Genomic DNA, 17,511 nt, shown 5'->3' on the forward strand with positions numbered 1-17,511 from the left:
GGTCCAGGAATCCCACAATGACATTATGATTCATAACGTCATTGTCGGATAACCTGTAAAAAAAAAAACAAGTTTAAAATAAAAAACACATACAAAAAAAACGAATTTAAGAAAAAAAAAAAAAATTTTTTTTTTTATTTCTCCCGAATTTTTGCTGTCGAATGCAGCAAAATTCGGTTTGGGTATACCCGAATTCGAACCGCCATATTCGGGTCGAATATAGGGAAAACCCGAATTCGAACATCAACACTATATATAACCTATATAATATATATGTGTAGCTGATATAACTTTGTGGCTGGTTTCCTCCCCACAGAGTGTACTTATCTCTTGGACAAAAGGCTTCCGCTGCTCTGGTGTGGAGGGAAAAGATGTTGTGCAGTTACTAAAAGATGCCATCCAAAGACGTGGGGTGAGCATTGAAAAACCATTATTTGACCTAATTTCACTATAATAAACTTCTTGGTATTTATTAAAATAATATTTATTTTATAGGATTATAAGGTGGATGTTGTTGCCATTGTCAATGACACAGTTGGAACAATGATGAGCTGTGGCTACAAGGACCACAGTTGTGAGGTTGGATTCATTGTTGGTGAGTTCTCTTGGCTTTCTTGAGCTATTCTATGAGTGGAGCAGCTGGTTTAATACCATGTCATGCTGTGTCTATTCCCAGGTACTGGTACTAATGTCTGTTACATGGAGGAGATGGGCAATGTGGAAGCTGTAGAAGGAGATGAAGGTACAATGTGCATCAATGTGGAATGGGGAGATTTTGGAGATGATGGGACTCTAAATGATATTGTGACAGAGTACGACTCACAGGTGGATCAGATATCTGGAGTGCCTGGAAGACAACGGTAGGCTTTTGCTAACAACTGACTTCTTCTCCACCTTCTGTGATTAAATACCAACAGTCTCTGGAAAGAATTTAATTGTAAATGAGCTGAAAAAGCTTAGGGTCATATGTGCAATGTATGATTCACATCAGTCTTGGTCAACATTATGTAGTCATCTGACCGATTCCCATACCTTCTAAATAGGCACACAATTATGCTTTCTTGTATCTTGGTATTACCTGCCTAGTAGTCAGCTGCGCCCTATGGCATTTAATAGTTGTCCCTATCATTATCCAGTCTTTTGCTATTTACTGGTACATGGTAGTTTGAGCATACTATTATTCAAAGGTGGTCAACAATGGCAGCCCTGCATTGCACTCGCTACACGTTTCCTTTATTGCTTAGTGGCCTGAAGCCCCATGTCTTCTATTCGCCGGTTGTGATGGGAATAGCTCTTTCACAACCACTATCAAATTGTAGCTCAGCAAGTACTAATTTCACAACAGTTCTATGCTGATTGATGTAATGCATCTCACACTTCTAGCATATCTAAAAAGAGTTGTGTAAATAATTCAGTTTAAAATACATGTACTATTTCATGAACAGCAATGACTTTAGAAGTTTTGGCAGTCCTCGTGTTCAGCCAAATGTCTGCTACACAGAGAAAAGTGGAAGGTGCTTTGAGAACTGCAAATTCTGTATCTTCAAATGTAAGAACTAATACACAGCAGAGTCTTTGAACTTCTAAGAGCTAATTATAATCCTCTCTTGTATTTTATACCATTCCTATACTATGTTGATCTCCAATTAGCTGAAGCAAAATGATCTAAGTACTACAGAACTCCACTGCTTGCAAACTTTACCATTATGGAATATTTTCATGTTAACCTCAAAAGAAAATGTAATTATGCCAGTGGTCATACAGTGTAACAAAGTATCGGACAAAGCTTCTTTTTAAAGATGTAAAGCTAGGATTCCAAACTAATTTCTTTATATATAACAGTACATGAAATCCTTGGCATTTTAGCTACTAATTTAAAGAAACTAATTTAACAAAACAGTGAGATGAAATGTGGAATTAATTTGTGTCTTTTATTTGTACTAGACATTATGTACCATTCACGAACGGTGTAAATGATGAAGTGGGTGCAGATTGTTGACTGTCTCTTTTACTTCTGGAATACTTTGTTACTGTTGGTGAGGATGTTGAAGACATAGTAGCGACAATAAGGAAGTAGTGAGAATAAGGAAATATAATAAGCCCATATTGAACTGCGATATTACTAATAAAGCCCACTGTAAAGGCATAAGTTGGGGGAGTAGTGGAACACTGGTTAGGAACCACATTTCATCAATATCCTACAGTCAACAGCTGTTAAAGTTGAACTCAAGTTCAGGTTCGCTTCACAGTTAGGGTTATGAAATTTTTTTTCTAGGGGACAGGTAAACATTATTTTAGTTCCTACACACCTTGCTCCCTTGGCAGCCCCTTTCTTTTCTCCACAATTCAGGCTGTTTTGGGACATTCTGCTTTTTCCCTTTACAGTGGAGGACCATTGGTCTTGCATTGTGGGGGTGACATTGATGCCTGTGACCATAGACCATATTGGCCTTTAGAACAGACTGTGGGGGTGAGTGGAATAAGATAGGGATTTAATTCATCCATATAGATAAATAAGTAAATAACCCTTGCAGCATTAAGAAAATGTTTTTGCTGAACCTGGAGCTATAGTTTTAAGTTGCCTAGCGAAATAACAAATGGCTTAACTATGTAACTGTATAATGCTGGTGAATTGTACCGATCAGGTTTACTTTTCCCCCTGCAGTTACCTTTATACTTTTTTCCTTACATCTGCTGCATTATGACACGAGTTTCCCATCATTCATCATTACATTGATTATTCGGTAATATTGTCACCTTTCTTTCATTGTTTGGAAGAGTTCTCTGTTTATGCTAGGCATATACAGTATGTAGATTTTCTCCAGATATTTTTGGTTGATGTTACAATCATAGGACTGATTTAAACCAATCCTTCCAATCAACTGCAGATATTCAGTGTACTACCACTTCAGTAATCTAATTTCCGATATATTTAAATGGTGCCACTGCAGCAACAACACTGTATTGTTTTAAATTATTACATTTTTTGTTTGACATTTTACGCAAATATGATTTTATTTTTTTTGTTTAACTATTTTGTCTCCTCAATCATCTAATACAAAGATACAAAGAACATACAGGACAGATTTAGGCATAAACTTATATATATATATATATATATATATATATATATCTACAAGTTATTCTGCGAACAATGCAAACTGCTTACACTTATTAATGAGCCTTTATTACCACTTTTTGCCTTTCAGGTTTGCTAAAATGGTTAGTGGAATGTATATGGGAGAAATAGTGCATCAGTTGCTTATTAAATTGACCAATCAGGGAATTCTCTTTGGTGGTGTGCCAACACAGAAGTTTCTTAACAAAGGAACCATCGGATTAAAGGATGTGTCGGACATTGAGAAGTGAGTGAAGTTTGCATAAATGTTTTGTTAGAAGATAGATATTTATTTATATATTTATATATATAGATATTTATTTATATATTTATTTATATATATATATATATATATATATATATATAAATATCTCAATTATTGTATGATATACGTTTATACATTTGAAAGATTTTCTACTAAAATAGCACTTATGCCATTATTCTATTTTTCTAATTATTGGAGGGGTGAGCTTTAAAAAGCATAATTTCCCTTTTTGCTTCTGCACCTTTTAAACACTGGTATATTGTGTCTAATGGTTAATCGGTGCCAATGTGTGCTGCAAAACGTGCAATCCTACTCCTATGTTCTCTGTAGGTTGGTATATGAAGGAAAGGTAAAATCTGTGCTGCTCTTTGTCACTAGCAATGCTTTCTTACTAGAAAATGAAAGGGACAATACTGGTTAACTGTTGGCCACATATGCTGTTTTTTTCAGACCAATACCGTAGTGTGTTGTTTAAATCCACTATTGACCATTTTTATTTTTTTTTACTACTACTACCCTTGTTTTATTAATGGCTTTGAACTGTAAACTGCCAGCCAGGTGGCATTCTTAAAGTCAAAACATAATTAGATCAGATACAGATCAGATGTGTGTGTGTGTGTAAATATATATATACCAGTTATATATATTACATATATTATGTTATATTACATATTATTATCATACAGGTATATATATTACAGTTAGGCCAATAATTATTTGTGCAGAGACATCTTTTTTTTCTAATATTAGTTCAGTGCATTACCACAATTAATTTAAAATGAAACAACTGCAGACTTTCAGCTTTAATTCAGTGGGTTGAACAAAAAGATTGCTTTTTTTTTTCTGAAAAAGCTGCTTGTTACTGCTAAAGTGGTACTTTGGTACATGATAAAAAATTTGCAGTATTAGTGCTTACCATGGAAGTATTTGTTCTGGAATTAATGACATGCATGCAAACTAGCAACATGTATGAAAAGTGCTTTTTTTTTCTTCTTACAGTGACAGTTTTCCTTTTGACAAAACTAAAAGTATTTTGGCTGCCTTGGGTCTACATCCAAGTGAACAGGACTGTGTCAAGGTAATGTGTGTATGCAGTGCCATATCCATGAGGTCTGCCAGGCTGTGTGCTGCTGGACTTGCTGCAGTTGCCAACCGCATAAAGAACAATCGGCAGAATCCATTGGCTACAGTCACAGTGGGCGTTGATGGATCTGTATATAAAACAAACCCCAAGTAAGAAGCTTTTAACTTTTAAATTCTACAGCGACCACCAAATGTTTTTTACACAACGTTCTTCTGAGAAATAAGGGAAAAATGTGTCCAAAGATAGGGAGGGACATAGGGCCTGGGGTGGGCATATCCCATATGATAATGTTGTCCAGTGGAATGGCTGCCACCACCTACATTGTTTGCCAATCTCCTGCTTATTGGTGGACCAGGACATTATAGGATGACCTGCTAATTCAACAAATGTTGAATACTTAATAATTTTGTACAATTTGTGATCAACCTCTATTCAAATATAAACCCTAATTTTGAAAATACGCTGAACATTTGGCAGCAATGTTTGTTGATCACATTTCCAGCGTAAATTCGGACTGATGTGTTCTAGTGCAGGAGAAAAGCAGTGATCTCTCTTCCAGCATTACGGTGTCTTTCTAAAACCATCAAAACATTTAATGAGTTTTGTCTGGTTTAACCTTTATACTGCTTCTTGAAATTTTGGATTTATGTTTTGCCTTTCCATAGATACTACTGTTCCATACATATAATTGTTGTGTCCCCATAACACATGGGAAAAATCTGTCAATGAAAGTTGACATGACATGTTTTTGTTCAAAACTATAAATATTGTCTGCATGTAACACTAATTGCATCAATATTATTATTTTTATTGTTGTAAAAAAAACTTTGTGCTCTTTTTTTTTTCCCCCTTTAATCTGAATCTGATCAGTAAATTAGAATTCCTATTGCTTACCTGTTACACAGTTAAAGCTGAGTACGCAACAGTTTTTTTTTTTTTTTTTTTCTTTTTCAGGTTTGGCGAACATCTCGGCAAAGCTTTGGAAGAGCTTGCACCGGGGTGCCAAATTAGGTTTCTAGTTTCTGAAGATGGAAGTGGAAAGGGCACTGCTATTGTAACAGCTGTAGCTCAGAGACTTGCAGCTCAGAGAAAGCACATTGACAATATCCTAGCGCCATTTTGTATGTCCCTTGCAAAGCTAAAAGAGGTTCAAAGTCGCATGCGCAAGGAAATGGTGAATGGCCTAAATAGACAAACACAGCCTTCAGCCACTGTGAAGATGCTTCCTACCTACGTACGTGCCACTCCAGATGGAACAGGTAATGCAGGTCATAGTGACAAGTGGCCAACTGTCACAATTCACAGTTTGTAAACAAATCATTAAACAGGTCCTTCTCCCAGAAACTTAAGTGTTTATCAACCCTAAATTTACTTTTCAGTATGTTTGGCATCAGGCGTGCTGTATAGTTTTTTCAGCAAATTCCTGTTTCAGGCTGACGGGTATATGCCACTGTCTTTCAAGCAGCAGAAACGTTTTTATCGTCTGATGCTCACTCACTTAAAACTTGATGTGCACTATTCATTTGGTCTTTTGGTTGCCTATCGAGTTGACTTTTGAACAGGTTTGCAAAGATCACTATACACAGTAAGACAAAATACCAAACATGCTAAAATGACATTGGTTAGTTTGTAGTCGGCTTTTATTTATTCATGCTTTGGTTAGGCTCAAAGTTCTGTACTGGGTTTAGGGAAAGTTTTTTCCTTAAGTGGGAAAAATTGATGCTGCCCTTGCTGAAACTGGACGTTGGCAATGAATTTTGCTGCCTGGTAACACCTACTATAAAAACTGCTCAAAGAATTGGATTTAACCTTTGGTGTTTACATTTTTTTATGATACTATTATTGAGCCTGACCTGGCTGGAAACTACAGAACCATGGTAATGTGATTTCTGTGCCCAAAAAAATGATATTTGTAAAATGTTTTCTCTGTTCACTGAGTGTTTTAAATTGTAACTTTGTGCTAAATAAATATGCTACACTTGGCCTTGATATTGAGTCAGGAGTAGCATTACTTTCTCATTCTGTAAATGTGGTTGTGTTTGGTTACATACCCTAGGCCATTGACATATAAACATTGGGGAGGATTTTTATACTGCTTGAGATCATATTTATCAAATATTTAATTTTCTCATTACAGAAAAAGGAGAATTCATAGCTCTGGATTTAGGCGGTACTAACTTCAGAGTACTGTATACTAAGGTGGGCTTAAAAAATGAGGGTGGAGTACAAATGAAAAGCAAGACCTTCACATTGCCTACAGAAGTTATTCAAGGGACTGGAGAAGGGGTAGGTCTCTTCCTTTCCCGAGTGTGTATAAGATAATTAAACCCTTATCTAAGTTAAGGAATGAGGGAGGTGGGCTACCCAGGGCAGTACAGTAAATGACTGTTATACTTTTTGCAATGTTCCACACTGTGTCTCTGTATCTTGGTAGGAGTGCTTGGTTTTGTTTCATATAGTCAGGGCTGCCCCTCCATTTACTGATCTGATGATTTGGTAGGGGAATCCAATTAACATTCTAAAGTGACCACTTTTCTCAGCGATGCGGAAAAGGTACCACAGTGTTCAAAAACCCCAAACCGTAAATATAATGTTCAAAATTGCTAGATAAGTCAAATACATTGATAGGACCTTTATACCACAGTCTCTATTCTGGAAAAGCTTCATCTTGCATGTCCCTTGCTGGACTTTAGTCTCATCACCACTATTTCTAGTACAAGGAATTGCTACAGACAGGAACATGGGTATGATATTGCAATACTAGCATATCCCCGACTCTCTCCTCTACAATCTATTATGAATGCTTCAGCCAGACTCATCCATCCTTCCCACCGCTCCTCTTCCGCTGCATCTCTTTGTAGTTCTCTTCATTGGCTTCCATTTCACCTTAGAATCAAAGCCTTCATCTCCCTTCACAGTTTGTGGCCCACTTACCATTCTGAACTGGTAGAAAAATACTCCCCTAGCTGCTCTCTTTATTCCTCCAATGACCTACTAATGACTTCCTATCCCATAACCCCATCACACGCACGGATACAAGACTTTTCTAGAGCTGCCCCAACTCTCTGGAATGGTCTTCCTCGTCTTATTCGGCTTCCTCTTACTTTCTGCTCATTTTAAAAGAGCACTCAAACCCCATATTTTCAAACTTGTCTACCCACCTTCTTCTGTCACCTCAAACCCTCACCCCTAACACCATTCCATTCCCCCCTCCTACCTCTTAAATTGTAAGCTGTTCTGGGCAGGATCCTCCCTTCCTCTTGTGTCACCGTCTGTGTCTGTCATTAGCAAACCCTAATTTAATGTACAACGCTGCATAACATGTTGAATGTTGCATAAATACTGTTTATTATTATTATTAATAATATTTATTAATAATAATAATCTCCCATTGTAGCTAACTTGTTCATTAGTGAGGTGGAGAAGAATATTTTAGGGGAATAACACCAAGTCATTGGTTTAAGCATTTGGACAATGTGTGGGTTAAAATTAGAACATCAGAATTATAAGCTATTAAATGAACACACAAACTCCGTACAAAAACCTCTATCCAGAAAGTGGCATAGAATAACCAGTTAGCATTACAATTTTTTTGGACATAATTTTCTGGCCGAGGATGTTTTGGGGTCAACAGGAAGTCCATCTGCACAGACCAGTATCTGTTTTGACTTCCTCTACCCACTGTAACATAAACTGGGGATTAAGATGTAATAACTACTACAAACAAAAAAGTAAAAATCAGGTATCACTAAACTAATGGAAATTGTGAGCAGAATACTGCCTAAGGCTAGTGAAAGTATGTGAAAAAAATTGATGCTGACTTTAAGTACCTAAATAAGATTTTGTTTTTCTTGCATAAGAGTGGCTGATTTTTCAACTGAAATCAATGGGGGTAAAGTTATTTAAATTTCATTGTGTAAAGTGGGCAAAACCAAAGTCTAAATATACTCCTTTTTGTGTTAATGTTCCTCATCACATTAGTGACCTCAAATGTTCAATATTTGAGGCAGTTCAGCAAAATTATTCTGCCAGCAGAAGGTCCGTGTTTGTTTAATTGGGTAATGTATGGTTTGGCAATTTTTTGTAAAAGTTTACCACAAACCCTTTTAAACAACATGTCTTCTATGATAGAAAAACTGCAAACACCGCCAAACCATTCTGGGAGCAGTGTCTCTCTCTGGATATCAGTTGAGCGTGTGGCTTAGGGATGTTAGTGAATTACTTGTGTACATTGGATCTAGCTATTGCCTTTGCTGCTACAAAATGTGCGAATTGTGACTGTGTTTAATCTTGGTTCTCTGCAGCTCTTTAATCATATTGTGGATTGCATCACAGAGTTTCAGAAGGAAAATAATCTTCAAGGAAAGAAACTACCTTTGGGATTCACGTTTTCCTTTCCCTGTAAGCAGACCAGCCTTGATCAGGTAAGATGTTTATGAAGTATTGCCCATCTACCGATTCGCACAATATGAAGCTTATTGAGGGGGTAGAATACAACAATGTAACTAAAGAACTAGGCCATTACATTTATACAGTTTATTGCAGTCTAACTGAAAGCTGGCTTAGCTTTAGACTTTTAGCAATGGTTTCTAATAATATTTTTTTTTTATTGGTTATTCTCTGAGTAATTGATTTTGGGTGTGAATGCCCTTTAAAACGTAATTAAAGCAACCCTTTTCTAGCATTGCCATTCTCTTTTCCTGTAATAGTTTTATGGCTAATAGACTGACTTGGTTCAATAAGCAATAAGTCTCCTGACCTGGAACAAGCATGCGTGTTTCTGAATTTAGAATTGGGCAATTTTATTGGCATGCTTGTTCTAAATAAAAGACACAATGTATTAGTGTAGACATGGAAGGCAGAAAATTAGCATTTTCAAAATTTAGAAATAATCATTAATATTGTTGATCATTATTCACCATTATTCAATCAGTATGATTATTTTATTTTAATCTCTGGAAATGTTTTCTCTAAAACGTTGTATATATGATTTCTTTTTCAGGGCATTCTGATTTCATGGACAAAGGGTTTCAGTGCATCTGGTTGTGTGGGAGAAGATGTTGTCCGACTTCTTAGGGAGGCAGCAAATCGCAAAAACGTATGTACTTATGTGTCTCCTTTTACTATATTCCTTCATTGTGTATCAAATCCAAATCTGTTATTAATTATGATTATTTTTGGTAGAACCATGACTTCCGTGTGGTAGCATTGGTAAATGATACAGTGGGAACAATGATGTCTTGTGGATATGATGATACAGCCTGTGAAATAGGACTGATAGTAGGTAAGATTGTGTCTATATACAGTTTAGCAGCACAAGTCAATCAACTTGATATAGATTTTGCACATATAGATTTGTTGGCTGATCTTATTTTAAAGGCACGGGGACAAATGCTTGTTACATGGAGGAGATGAAAAATGTGGAAGTGCTAGAAGGCGGTGATGGACTAATGTGTGTCAATATGGAGTGGGGGGCATTTGGAGACAACGGGTGCCTTGATGACATTACCACTTCTTTTGACAGTGATGTAGATAAGTTCTCAATAAATCCAGGAAAACAAAGGTATGTAAGAATATTACTTTATTAACTTCACATTAATCCTGTTTTGTGTTTCCTTTGGCATACCTATAACCAAGCTAGGGGGGGGAAATCATTACTTCTCATCAGTCATGGACAGTAATTAGTGGGGAACAAAAAATGTTTTCTGTGTAAATTTATGTTGAGTAGCCCAGACTGCAGAGAATCGTACAATTTAAGAATTGCTGGATTTTGGAATTGGATGATATCTACACATCAGATATGCATTTAAATATTTAGACAACCATTACGTGAGAACTCCTAACAAGTATACTTTTCTGTTTTTCTCTTTACTAGTTAATGTAATGACTTTCTACAAAATACACATGCAACCTACAAACACACACAAATAATTTTCATCAGTGCAGTTATCTATCTATATTTTTCCTGAAAATGAGTGCTATGTTTAAATGGATACAGATGACTGCTTACCTCTAATGTTCTAACAAAGAGATTGTTTACTGGAATAAGTCGCTTGAGCTGTGTGAGAGAAATATTGCTGACCGTATGATAAGGTGGCAGTTTGGGCATTCCAAAGTTTTCCCCTGAAGAACCTTAAAGATAAATATGACTGTGATTTTAACACACTGCTAACCACCCAATTAGCTATTGTTCTTTCTTGTTCTATAAAACATGATTACATTATAATTTTTTTTTTTTTTAAATTAGGCCTTCAGAAACATTCCATAACATTGCTTTATTGCACTGAATGTGACCGCATGCCACCTTTTATTGTCTCTAGGTATGAGAAGATGATCAGTGGAATGTACCTGGGAGAGATTGTACGTCAGGTTCTAATTGAACTCACCAAGGATGGAATTTTATTCAGAGGCAAAATCTCAAAACAGCTGAATACCAGAGGCCTCTTTCCTACCAAGTACTTATCTCAAATTGAAAGGTATGATATTTTTTCCCATTTTGCTAAATGACTGTACTGTTAAGAAAAATGATACTTATACTGCATGGCCTATTATAGAAATGTGTTTAGCAATTCAGGGGTGCCTTTTAATTGGGAAAGTAGGCTTGAAACCACTGCACTGTGCATAGCAATACTGAAGCTTATGAGCGGTCATGCTACTTTGGAGGCTGTATAGCAGGTACATACCCTAATGGTGGTTAACCTTGAGATGGTCTTATGGCAAATGCAGTCTTTGATACCACCTGTTCATGTGTATGTGTATGTATGTATGTATGTATGTGTGTGTGTGTGTGTGTGTATATATATATATATATATATATATATATATATATATATAAAAACTTTGAGGACTTTGAGGAATATGGGCAGTGTGATGGTGGCCTTTGGCTAGTTTGGATAAAAGACTTTGTCATCCACAAAGGCAGCTTGGATTTCACGTTTGACTAAAGCTCTAGAGCCTATATAATAAAGAACATTTTATGTTAATATTGCATTATAACATTACACACATTATAAACCAGTTTTGTCTTCTTCCTACAGGGATGGTCTGGGGCTCCTTCAGGTGCGATCCATTTTAAAGGAGCTAGGTTTAAACAGCACATGTGATGATACGGTTATAGTGAAAGAGGTGTGCACTGTGGTATCCATGAGAGCAGCTCAACTTTGTGCTTCTGGCATTGCTGCTGTTGCTGAGAAGATCAGAGAAAATCGAGGTCTTAATCATCTGAAAATCACTGTAGGTGTAGATGGCACTTTGTACAGGCTGCACCCCCAGTAAGTAAACATCCTGTGATTTTATAAGATTAGGCATTATTAAAATGAATTTTATGTTGTGTTATCTAAGAAATGGGTCACACACAAACATTTAATAAAGCATATTGAGTGATTTGTAGTCTAGAATATCTGTTTTAGCAAAATGACAATCAGGATAGGACAATAAGATGGGTATCATTGTTTAAATAATATGTTTAGAAATGAAAGTACAATTTCTTAATGTTTTCTATAAAACATTTATATCTCATTTTTACCTAGTCAGGGTTAATCTATCAAAACCCACACTTCGGCTACAGATGTATGTTGAGTGATTTTTTTTTTTTCCATTAATGTACAATACACACTTGGGGCAATAAAGGGGTAACATATTGCCCCAAACTTCCAGGATGCATTTCCTCAGCAGCTGTTGTGAAGCTTTATAAGGCTATCTATCTCTTACCACAAACAAGAAGTATTATGGATAGAGTAATTCTAAGTACAAACATGACCTTTTAGGAATGATGGTTATACAGTAAGGTTATGTTCTACAAGGCACCCCACTGCACTGCTATAATAGATCACTAATGCCTGTACCTACTATTGATTTTCTGTCGAGGCAATCATGAGTTTGGATGATGAAAATCTAGCGTGTGTAAAGACAATAGGACCCCACACAATGGCTGTTCAAGGGTTCGGCTCTAGGGTGTAGAAATGTCACCACTAGAGCCCCCTGTGATGAAATAAGTATGGCATATGATTTATTTCAATGGTGATATGATTAAATTGCATAGACCTGGCTTGTAAATCATATTAGCACCTTTTGTATACAATATTACTACTTTGAGGATATTTTATTCCTCCACTTTGCACACTCCCTCTAATATGACAATGTTTTATAACTGTAATTTTGTTTTGCAGCTTTTCTGGCGTTCTTCAGAAGACAGTGAAAATTTTGGCCCCCAAGTGTGATGTTTCTTTCCACCTATCTGAAGATGGTTCTGGTAAAGGGGCAGCTCTGATTACTGCTGTTGCCTGTCGTGTTGCTGATGCTGAGCCACGGGCAGCGTAAAATAAAAGTGCTTGGTGTATTGCTGGTTCATGCAGTGTTGCAAATGTAGAACCACAGGTGGCTTAAAAAACTGCAGAAAATGAATGTTTTTTTTTGGAACTTTTATGTCTTTTGCTGTACATCTTTACTAAAAGTGTATTTATATCGAATATTGTGTACAAAAAAAATATTTTTGAAAAAAGTTTGTATGTGTATTATTGCAACTTGATAATTAACGCTACTTTCAAAGTAACAGATCTTTTAGGAGGTTATTACTTTTCCTTCTTTATGTATAGATGTAAGCCCTATTTTGAGTATTTGCTTATTTATTTTTTTTTGAATGTCTGTTTCAGAATTCTGTAATAGATACAGAATTTCTGGTAAGCTTTGTCATCATTGGTTGGGCTAAGCTTTAAAGCAAAGAAAAAAGGCCCAGTTCCTGGCTAGGGTCTTTAATTTTCTAGCTGGCTATGTGTCTGAGTGGAGACCCCTTGGCTGAAACTCAGGCCTAGATGTCCTACTCCTCTGACAGGCTGTATACCTGCAGGTACACTTAAATTTGAAACTACAGTCAGTGAACTAAAAATAGGTCACAATATAACTTCAACCTTCAGTAGAAGCTGTGGACTCCTGAACTAGCAGAAGAAACTGTAGGAGCCTGGGATTTGGTTATTCCACTCTCTATTTCGTTCTCCAATTCTGCAATAAAACATTTTAAAAGATGTCCATGGACTGGACCTGAATTAATGCAAACATGCTGGAATGCTCATGTCTAACAAAAAGTAAAGTCTTGTATTTAGCAGCTCACATTTTGTAAAATGAAGAGAGCTATCCCTTTCAAGAGATTTCTGGAACTTGATGAAATATTTGGCTTTAGCTAATTTTTAAAGCTGATCTCAATAGGAATTTAAATTCTGATGTAAAAAATGCATAATACTAGTGGAATTTATAATCTAATCAGGGGCACCATATTTATGATGTGTGTGTGTGTGTGTGTGTGTGTATGATACTACATCACTTTTTTTTATTACCATATATACTTGAAAATAAACAAAGATGCCTACTTTACTGAAAAAATGCATTTACCCCAGTATAAACCTAGGGCAGAAAAAGCTGATAACATTCAAAATAGTTACCAACAGAAAAGGCAATAAAATGGGTGTTATTAAACACAGCTATGTTGTGTCATTTTAAAATACTATTTAAAGATGAAAACTAAAATCACATGGGATCAGTCTATTCACTATAATAGTGACTTGCTCTTAAACTATCATTTGTGCACTGTTGTTTGCTATTAGTAGATGACTTTGTGTCCTCATGTATCTTGTATAATATATTCTAAATGTCCCAAATGGTAAAAGTTTGTTAAACACTTTACACTAGAGAACAGCGCCATCCAGTGATGTGACCACAATATAAACCATTTAGTACATCAAGGTTCACCAGTCCTCTTCCTTATGTTGTTTGTTACAGTCAGGCTTCTGGCTGGTATGGGGCACAAGGAGACAAATAGGATTGTATGTTACAAGCAGCTGAAGTAGTTGAACTAAACCATACATGTTAATCAACCAGCTTCAGCAACTACGCTCCATTTTTTTATAGATGAAAACAGAAAAACCTAATTCTAGATTCAGTAAAATATTTGTCTGCTACTGCAACTGTTTCCTTTTCATCATTTTTATTTTTACAGAGACATCCTACATGGCAGTGAAAAATGCTCAGTCCGAAGCATAAGCCAGTTATTATATACTTCAAACCATAATCAAACCATACAAACTTATTAGCAATATATATAATTTATTTACATTCAAGTCACCTAAAAGTACTATACACCTTCAGCGGAATGAACATAATATATACATAAGGCCAAGTGTAAATACTTGAATGCACTTTAATACAGAATGTAGAAAAAAAACACTGTTCATTACACATTTTATTGTTCAAATGATTTTTTCTTCTTCTTGGTCTGGAAAAAAAACAAAACCAAAAAAAAAACACTTGTGCGCGCACAAACACAATCAGACACACTCATTCAGCCACTCCTGGATCACGGAGTGCTTCTGTTTTGCATATACAGCTGGTTTAGGGGGTGAGAGGGCCAATGGGCTAGATTTGTTTGTATCGCTCCTTTTTTGTTCGGGTATAAACTGACCTGATGCTCCCTCCAATGTTCTTATGGCTATTAAGTAGGGGGATGCCCATGTCTTTAATGGGGGACGAACGTGAATATATTGCACCTTTTTCCACTTACCTGGGAATGGGTGTTGGAAACAAATGAACAACACAAACACTGGGTGTCACTGTCGCACCTTCACTGACAAGGTAGCAATACAAGACACTTGGTTTAGAAAGAGAAGTAAAGTTTATGGTGATCAGTGGGCAAATTTCTCTGGGAGAGGTTTTCAGTGCTTTCACTCTCCAGTGTGTTACATAGCAGGACGTGTTGGTGGTGTTCATGAAATGGTCCACAAAATGACAACTTTGAATACAATGCCTCTTCTTTTGTATCTGTGTGGAATGTGGCATCTTTCTTGGTTAAGTCTTATCTTAGGATTCATGTGTGTTAAATGAGAACAGCATTACCATGAAATGTTTAGCTGCAGATGAAAGTGGCACCTTGCTCCATCACTGAAGATCCTGCTCTGCATAAAGGAGCTAAAAGTCTCAATCTTTCACTGGCAGAGAAGGGCTAAAGCATAGAAAAGTGTGTTTTTAGCCTTCCATCCCCTCATTTGCCAGGGAGAGGGCATTTAAGAGTGACATCCACAGACCTGATATGGGGAGGTTGAGTCCTTTGGCCAATCCTTGACACAGGACTTGCTGGAAATTAGCAGGTAACTGGAGCTTCTTCAGCACTCTGCTTCAGACATCATGTACATGAGAGAGTCTTGTTTGCCAATCTCTGCCACTGCAGCTGCCAGTCGTGCAAGGTTCCCATTGGGGAAGTTCTGAGACTCCCATAAGTTTAAAAGGATGGCAGTGGGGCTTGACTTGGAGAGGAAGAAACCTAAATTGCTGCAACAAAGAAAGAAAGGTAAATCAGGACTTTGTGGAAACTACTTACTTGTAGCATTATCTTATATAACCTTTTTCACAATATTTTTTCTTAAATGTATAATAATTAGACCAAATGAGGCTTACTTATCATCATGTGTTAAATACAGAGTCTGTGTGGTCCACAACACCGGTGTTTTCCAATGCTCTAGTGTGCAGCTTGACCTTGGATTTTCATGAAGCATCCAAACATCAGAATCTGACTTATGGTTTGAGCACTATGATGGTTCCTATACCACATGCTTTAATAAAAAGGCTGAATATTTTGTAAGAATATTCTTCATCCTGTTTAGTTTACAGACCTTTTATCATAATTCTCAGTCCAATGAAAAGCATGGAGACCATGCATTTATTTATATTTATAGATTTGTGTAATCTGTGTGGAACTGTGTTAAAGATGCACAGCAATGACCCCAGCTGTCATGAAAAAAATGTGGCTGGCCAAGGAATTGTTACACTCTAAGGAAGCTGTTTGATAGTTTATCCTCTGCCTCGAAATACATTTCAATCATAAAAAATTTACTAACGGATTATATTTTTTCAGTCATAGCTTGATTCATACTTCTTCTAGGACAACTGGGTGAAACAAGTCAGCCAAAAAAAGATGCAAACATTGATTTCTGGATTGAGGCATGTCTCAAATAGGTTTACATTCACATGAACGATCATTTTTATGCTCTCTCTGGCTCCCAGTCACCCATTTATCTAGCACAGTATGACTTTAGGTTCAAGTGAAGGCCATGTGCAATATGTAACTATGGACACTGTGTAGTGTTCAGTAAATGGTTGCAGATTAAGACACTGTATAATCATTAGTGGGCAATGGAGTTTTGCAGCCTAAAAAACGAACACTAATCTGTTTGTTATGTTTTAAACATTTTCTGTGCTTTTATTTTAAAAAATATGATATAAGGATTCCTGTAAACCAAAAGATACGTACATTGATGTAAAAATAATTGTCAGGCAGAAAAGACATTTCAGAGATACTGGCATTAAGCCAGTATGGATAATGTCAAATACAATCATATGTGCCAGCAGTGATTATGTCTACTTCTTCTGCCCCCCACATCCAAATATAAAGACCGATACTGAAGAACTCTCTTTAGATATAATGCTTGATAAAGATAACTTCTTAGATGAAACAAGTATATAAATCATGACTTATGTGCTTGTTCAGGGTTAGTGACTAACAAGCTAATAAGCTAAAGATCATCTAGGTAACTAGAATTCTTAGTGGGGGGGCATTGGTACTAGCTCATCATTTTTTTCAAGATATCTGTAGTTAAAGATACATACCGTGTTTCCCCGATGATAAGGCCCCCGATTTTTGCTCAAAACATTAAAAAAAGCCACCCCCCGCAAATAAGACACCCACCAATACCTGCGCCTGCCCGAATCTCCCATTCGGGTGGTACGGTGGGTAACTGTGTGCCTCTGTGTGACTCCTCGGTGCTGGCTGTAGTGCAGAGCGAAACTAAAGGTAACTTCAAAGGCCCTTACACGTGCCCGCGACTCCGCACCAGGAAGGACAAGCAAGCTGCTGATCCCTGCCCTAATGCAGTCTGTTTCCCGGCCGTAGAAGCCAAAAAAAAAGTAAGTCAGTGAACAGAAGGGGACAATGAATGGCACAGAGTGATCAGAAGGGGACAATGAATGGGACAGAGTGATCAGAAGGGGACAATGAATGGCACA

General features: G+C 36.7%; 2 protein-coding genes across 4 annotated transcripts in view; one reads left to right on the top strand and one right to left on the bottom strand.

The window, feature by feature from the left end:
* HK3 (hexokinase 3) overlaps positions 1 to 13,939 on the top strand; it is a 50,666-nt gene extending 36,727 nt beyond the window's left edge. For both annotated transcript variants that reach the window (XM_072401035.1, XM_072401036.1), the window contains exons 6-19: positions 317 to 412; positions 496 to 595; positions 677 to 860; positions 3,210 to 3,365; positions 4,383 to 4,616; positions 5,422 to 5,726; positions 6,605 to 6,753; positions 8,772 to 8,891; positions 9,470 to 9,565; positions 9,652 to 9,751; positions 9,847 to 10,030; positions 10,788 to 10,943; positions 11,505 to 11,738; positions 12,636 to 13,939. In XM_072401035.1, the coding sequence (XP_072257136.1) occupies positions 317 to 412; positions 496 to 595; positions 677 to 860; positions 3,210 to 3,365; positions 4,383 to 4,616; positions 5,422 to 5,726; positions 6,605 to 6,753; positions 8,772 to 8,891; positions 9,470 to 9,565; positions 9,652 to 9,751; positions 9,847 to 10,030; positions 10,788 to 10,943; positions 11,505 to 11,738; positions 12,636 to 12,786 (2,265 nt within the window). In that variant the 3' untranslated portion in view covers positions 12,787 to 13,939. The remainder of the gene's footprint in view (positions 1 to 316; positions 413 to 495; positions 596 to 676; positions 861 to 3,209; positions 3,366 to 4,382; positions 4,617 to 5,421; positions 5,727 to 6,604; positions 6,754 to 8,771; positions 8,892 to 9,469; positions 9,566 to 9,651; positions 9,752 to 9,846; positions 10,031 to 10,787; positions 10,944 to 11,504; positions 11,739 to 12,635) is intronic.
* A 606-nt stretch (positions 13,940 to 14,545) lies between these two features.
* UNC5A (unc-5 netrin receptor A) overlaps positions 14,546 to 17,511 on the bottom strand; it is a 211,583-nt gene continuing 208,617 nt past the window's right edge. For both annotated transcript variants that reach the window (XM_072401038.1, XM_072401037.1), the window contains one exon: positions 14,546 to 15,780. In XM_072401038.1, the coding sequence (XP_072257139.1) occupies positions 15,615 to 15,780 (166 nt within the window). In that variant the 3' untranslated portion in view covers positions 14,546 to 15,614. The remainder of the gene's footprint in view (positions 15,781 to 17,511) is intronic.

This window comes from Pyxicephalus adspersus, chromosome 2 (genome assembly GCF_032062135.1).
Source record: "Pyxicephalus adspersus chromosome 2, UCB_Pads_2.0, whole genome shotgun sequence".
Lineage (NCBI taxonomy): Eukaryota > Metazoa > Chordata > Amphibia > Anura > Pyxicephalidae > Pyxicephalus > Pyxicephalus adspersus.